Consider the following 6,569-nt stretch of genomic DNA (forward strand, 5'->3'; position numbering starts at 1 on the left):
GCACCCCCTGTTCCCGTGCATCCCTGCTGCACTCCCCACCGCTCCTCTTTTCCTGTCCACCTCTCTCCTTTGCATCCCTGGTGCTCTCCTCACTGACCTTTCCCTGCATCCCCTTTCCCTTTTCCTCCCTTCCGTGCTGCCCAGCGCGCTCTCCCTGCACCCCCGTTCCCGTGCAGTCCCTGGTACACCCCACACTGATTTCTCTGTGCGCCCCGTCACCCTGTGTGCCCCGCCGGTGCCTTCTCCACGCCCGCTCCCCGCTCTGGCCCTGTCCGTGCACTCCCGGCCATGAACGGCTCGCTGGCGGGCTCTGGGGGGGGCTGGCAGCCCGAGTCCGTCATCATCCCACTCGTGTACCTCGTCATCTTTCTCGTGGGCACGGTGGGCAACAGCCTGGTCCTGGCCGTGCTGCTGCACAATGGGCAGGTGAAGAACACCACCAACCTCTTCATCCTCAACCTGGGAGTGGCTGACCTCTGCTTCATCCTCTTCTGCGTCCCCTTCCAAGCCACCATCTACACCCTGGAGGGATGGGTGTTTGGGCCCTTCATGTGCAAGGCTGTCCACTTCTTCATCTACCTCACCATGTACGCCAGCAGCTTCACCCTGGCCACCGTCTCCCTCGACAGGTAGGAAAGGGAATGGGGGGGGACTCCCTGCACCCTGAGGCTCCCCTTCCTCTGGATCCCACCGGGGCAGAGAGGGGACAAAATCCCCTGGAGCTAAATTCTGACTGCTGTGATCTCTGGGGGAATCAAGGAGCATTTCCCAGTTGATGTGTGCAAGGAAGTGCAACCACCCACTATGAGATCCTGCAGAGGGCTGGATGGGGATCCCTGGCCCCAGTGCCCAGGTGGAGGAAGCTTTCAGACCCCAAAGCTGTAGGACTGGGATTTATCGACTGGCCCTGGCAGTGAAGTTGGGATGAAAAATGAGAAAGAAGCAAAGCTCAGTCCCTGTGCAGCTCTGGCTCTTCCTGGGATGCACAGAGAGCCCCTACCCTCCCAACCATCCCCAGTGAAGCAGGCAGACCTTGAGGAGAAAAAACCACTGGGATGTTTGAGCTGAGACACCGATTTTCTCACCCTCCTCTTCTATTAGCAAAAAACCCCTTTCTGTCCTGGTGCTGTCCCTTGTCACAGTGATTATCCCAGCCCATTCCAGGGTGGGTTTTGCTGGGAAGCCTGTTGCTCCTGCCTGTGCTTTACCTCAGTCCCTGCCTCTGCAAGGGCTGGTGAATTATGAACCTGGGAGCTCCTGGTGCTGCTCCACTCAGTGCCCAAAACCTGTGAGATTGGATGTGAGAAGCCCATATTGCTGTCCCCTGGGTGGCCCTGCAGCCTGGCTGGATGTGTCCTGCTATCCCAGCACCCCCAGGAGCTAAAACACATCCAGGGGCTGCCTCTGCCCCTGTATCCCACAGAGCAGGGGGAACAGATGTGTTGAGCAGGGGAGGGCCTGCACAAGCCTCAGATCTGGCTGCAATTAAGGGACCAGCTAATTACAGAACTGAAAAGGGGTGATGTGCCCTCACGTGTGCCAGTACAAGGAATGCTGTGTCTGGGGATCCTGGGGACTTACTCCTGCTTTTGTATCCTCACTGCTCCAATCTGTGCCAGACAGTGATGGTCAAGTGAGGGTCTGCTGGATTAGGGGAGGGACAGAATGGGACCATCCCCATTGTCCCCACAACCACTAAGAGCAGAGGCTGAAGGGGCAGGGGCAGGGAGAGAATCTTCCTAAATCCTTTGTGCTGCACAGGGTCCCTAAGATATACCAGGGAATCTGTTGTGTTACTAACTGCTCTGGAAAGCTCAAATCCATTTCTGCCCTCTCTCCAATCTGCTCCTGGCAATGCTGTCTCTGTGCCCTCCCCAGGACTGCAGCCATGTCTCTCTCCCTTTCCCATGCAGGTATTTGGCCATACGATACCCCCTGCACTCCAGGGAGCTGAGGACACCCAGGAACGCTCTCCTGGCCATTTGTCTCATCTGGGGGCTCTCCTTTATCTTCTCGGGCCCTTACCTCAGCTACTACCAGGAGTTCCAGCTGGCCAACCTGACCGTCTGCCATCCCATCTGGGAGATCTCCCAGCGCAAGATCATGGACATCTGCACCTTCATCTTCAGCTACATCATCCCTGTGCTCATCCTGAGCCTCACTTACGTGCGGACTATTCGCTACCTGTGGCGGTCCGTGGACCCTCTCCAAGACATGTCTGAGTCCAAGAAGGCCAAGAGGAAGGTCACCAGGATGATCATCATTGTCGCCATCCTGTTCTGCCTCTGCTGGCTGCCCCATCACCTGGTCATCCTCTGCGTGTGGTTCGGGTACTTCCCCCTCAACCACTCCACATACGTGCTCCGCATCCTCTCGCACGTCATCTCCTACGCCAACTCCTGCGTGAACCCCATCGTCTACGCCCTGGTCTCCAAACACTTCCGCAAGGGCTTCAAGAAGATCTTCAGCTGCCTCCTGCACAAGAAGGCAGCGCACAAGGTGCACGTGGCCCAGGCCACCAACACTGTCAGCACGCTGGAGGCAGAGCTCAGTGAGGTGACCCAGCTGAGCGATGCCCTGCCCGGCCGCTCCGCCGCACGCTGCAGGGTCCCCGCACAGCCCTGGGGGGAGGCAGAGCTGGTGGGACAGCAGCAGAGAGCAGATGGCTCCTCCATCACCTTCAACATCAGCTAGCAGAGCTTCCTCCCACCCCACGGCTTTGCAGTCTCCTGCAGCATTGCAAGCCTGGGGCTGGGCTACGTTTTGGGTTGAAATGGGTCCAGTTGAACCCCTTTCATTCAAATACATCCAGATTTCATAACCGTGATGCTGCTGATACAAACTCAGCCAATAACCAACCAAGGACAGGATTTGCTTCCACCAAGCACTTGCTGAGAGCAGAGAGATCAAGCCCAAAAATCCACTGCCATGTGTGAACACCTGTTCCTCTGTCATGGACGAACTTCCTATCGCATCTACACCCAGACCCTGTGAAAAGCTCTGGCCCCTCTGACCAGCACAGCACCTGGAGTTAGTAGGTGCACTTTTAGGGACATTTGGAAAGTCTTGGATTGTTTGTGTCCTAGTTTAGGAGCTGCATCCTGGGGCAGCACTGGGCACAAACCCAGCTCAGGTAGGAAAATCCAGAGTGAAGCACAGAAGGTCACTGAGGACCAAGGGGAGGGAGGTTGTTTGCCAGGGAAGCACAGCCATGGACCCATGGTAGGGGAAGGATTTTAATGCCTTTGGACAGCTTGGGGACAGCTCAGCATCTCAAGCAGGCGAGGAGACAAGCGGGGCACTGACACTGCTTCCCTGAGGCAGGACAGTCAGGGCTGTGTGAGAGCTGGGGGTGCCCAGCGAGCCGGGGAAGCCACAATAAAGCTCCTCCATCCCACCTGCCGTGTCCAGCTCCTTTGAGAAGCCCCACAGCTGCAATAAAGGAGGGGCTGGGGGGTGGTGGGACCTGCTGGATGCAGGGAAGCTGGAAGGGGATGGAGGATGTGGGTGATGCCCAAGCACATCCCTGGAGGGGAGCACTGCAGCACAGGAACACCACTGCTGAGTGCAGCTGCCCACAAGAGGCTGCTGTGATTCACATGCCCACCTCTTAACCCTGCAAAGGCTCCACGGGTGCCTGAGCCCTGTGACTGCCACCAGCCAAGGGCTTTAAGTGAACACCTTCCTTTTCCTTACCAGAAGAGCATCACCAGACTAGGATCAAGCCACCCTTTTGAAAACCCTGTGGCAGAGCACAGGCAGAGGTGGTGGTGAAAGTGCAGGGGAGCTGGGATGAGCTGTGCTGTGCATCCCTACAACTCCCAGGTGTGTACCCCAACAGCCCCCACGAAGGCCATGTCTCTATAAACTGCCATGACAGAGGGTCTGTCAGCAGAGAATGTTGTGAATCCTCACAGCAGAGCTCCCCAGGACTGCGATGGGTACTTCTGTCCATGGACCCTGGCTCTCCCTGGGGTTCTGGTCCCCACACAGCCCTCTTCCACTCAGCCCCAGTGCTTGGCCTATTTTTCTTGAGAAGCCTTTGACTGTAAATCATTTCTTTTCCCCTGCTGAGTGTTATTATAACCAGGATCTTCCTCTCCCCACAGAGAAGGCCATAAATTGGCCACCTCCTCCTATCAGTAACAGTGATATTTAGTCTAGTCCTGTTCCCGGCATAAGTCACAGAGAGCAGCATATAAGCAGCTCCATTAATTACATCTGCATTTATCTCCCTGCTCAACCCTTCACATCCAGGGAAAACACTGAAGCAGCTGCACAAACACAGCTAAAAGCCTTACTGTCCTCATGCCCACATCTACCTCTGCTTGGAGAGCCACGGGATCTGACTCCAGTGGACCCCACACACACTGAGGGGTTCAATCCATGCTCCTGGACAGTTACCAGCTCACCTTGGGGATGGAGATTTTGGCCCACCACCTCTGCACTGCCCAAGGGCACAGGTCCCTGTGCTGGCATGGCAGGGGGATGCAATATCCACATTTCCCCTGTCAGAAACACTGATTCTACCCCCATCCATCCCACCCCAACCCTTCCAACAGCGTCCTAAGCCCATGGCTGACCCTGCCCTACCCTGCTAGCTGCTCAGCTACCCAGCCGCTTTGAAGAAACATCCCAGGATACCCCTAACTCAGCTGCCAGCCCAAAACATCACTGTGGCCGTGGGCACCACTGGCACCTGCTTGTTTCTGGTCACAGTTCAGCAATGAGGTCCCATAGGGTGACAGTGGGCTGGGGGCAGGCTCTGCACAGCTCCCAGCCTGGGGGGCTGCACCTCACTGCTGCCTCCAGCACCCCCAAATCCCCTCTGACATGCACCATGGCTGCTTTCACCCTCTCCAGGAGCAGAGAGAGGCTTGGTGATGGTCAGACAGCAAGGTCAGGGCCCTGTGTTGTGACACATCCAACAGCCCCCCTCATTTTATGGATCCTCACCCAGCAATTGGCTCCCACTTGTCTGCAGGCTGTAAGACTGAAGCCTGGGCCAGATCATTGCACCATTTACAGCAAATACAGAATTAGAGATAAAAGCCCCCTCCTGCTTATCTGACACTGTCCCTGCTCAACTGAGGAGGAAACCATTGCCCTCACACCCAGCCCATGCCTTGATGAGCCCTCCAAGGACAAACACAAGGTTTTGCTGCCAGCACAAAACCATATTGGGAAGCTACTTTGCCCCTCAAATAACAGAGCATATCAGGCCCAGATGGAAAAGACAAGAGCATCAGGATCTGCTGACACTCAACATGCTCCCAGCTGAGAGAAATGGGCTCCTGGTCCATTCTCTTGGGAGGTTTTATCTTAAATTAAGAGCACTGCAAGTCCCTATGTTCCTGTTAAAATTTAATAAAAGCATACTTAACTGGAAGTGAAAAATGAATAGGCTAAACTGAGCTCACATCAAGCCCAAGAGTGGGCAGGGTGATGAGGGACTCTTGCCTGAAACCTCAGTAAGTGTGAGCTTTCCAAACAGATTTATCACTAGGGTTAGAGAAGTTATTTTGATTTGTGGGTTTGTTTTCAAATACTTACTCTGACAAATTTGCTCCCCAGTCTGAGGAGGCAGCAGGTAGCACCCCCAGACCCTGGCATAACCCCCAGCATGGCCACTAAAAATAAAAAAACATCAAAATGAGGCTCTGGCCCCAAAACCTTGGAAATCAGACACACGTTCCCTGTGTCAGGGCAGAACGGGAGGTGAGGGAATGGTGTCAAACCCCACAGGAGCCTTGGGGGAAGCAAAGGGGGAGGCAGAGGGGGTTCAGCCCCATCTCTGTCCCCTTGCCATGGTCTCAGCACGACTCCAGGTTTCATTCTCAGCTCCTAGAAGGGCATGAAGGGCTCATCTGTGAGAGGGTCAGACTGTGCTGGCTGCCATGGTCGCTCTTAATTAACATGTTGCAAACACATTCCTTACCATAAAAAGCCAAGGAGCACACGCAGCCCTCCCCTGGTGCTGCAGTGTTGGACATGAGCTCAGCCTGGAGGCTCCCCCGCTTCCATCCTGAGGAAGGGGTGGCTCAAAAAACGTGGAAAAAACGTGTTGCTGCTACCAAAGCAGGTCTGTCTCCCCACATTCATTCCCTGTGCAGGGGAGAGGCAGACAGTGAGGGAATGCTTAGAGCTAGGCTGAGTGGGAGGCTGGATTTAGGGAACAGGGACCAGGTGGCTCAGCTTTCCCTTTAACTCAGAGAAATTAGGGTCTTGATTCCCACCTGGGAGCAGCAGAAGTTGCCTGTTCCCCTAGGGAATCACCATCTCCAGCTCCTCCTCAGTGCACAGATATCACCAAGCCTCTTAGCCCCATTCCTTCCTCCAGATGCAGCCAGGGCATCCCTGGGGTAGAAACAATGCAGTCAGCTACTGGTGCTGGTAATGGAGTGACCAGAAGGGAGCAGGGTATTTTGCATCCCATCTCTGGCTGCATCTCCCCCCCAGCCCTGGTCTGGTACATCTTTCCTGGAGCAACAGTCTGACAGCAAAGCCTAGAAAGGCCTCTTTTGGTGGGGGCCATGCAGCGACATTTCCAGAGCCTCTGGAGAATAGGA

At 55.4% G+C, this 6,569-nt stretch overlaps 1 protein-coding gene across 1 annotated transcript; it reads left to right on the forward strand.

Annotated features, from left to right (window-relative positions):
* The first annotated feature begins 211 nt into the window (after positions 1-211).
* On the forward strand, positions 212-3,173 carry GALR2 (galanin receptor 2). Its single transcript, XM_058852500.1, has 2 exons — positions 212-629; positions 1,914-3,173. The coding sequence occupies exons 1-2, from the start codon at positions 289-291 to the stop codon at positions 2,692-2,694; spliced, it is 1,122 nt and encodes a 373-aa protein (XP_058708483.1). The 5' UTR covers positions 212-288; the 3' UTR covers positions 2,695-3,173.
* The last annotated feature ends 3,396 nt before the right edge of the window (positions 3,174-6,569 follow it).

The sequence above is a fragment of the Poecile atricapillus genome, chromosome 17, assembly GCF_030490865.1.
Source record: "Poecile atricapillus isolate bPoeAtr1 chromosome 17, bPoeAtr1.hap1, whole genome shotgun sequence".
Lineage (NCBI taxonomy): Eukaryota > Metazoa > Chordata > Aves > Passeriformes > Paridae > Poecile > Poecile atricapillus.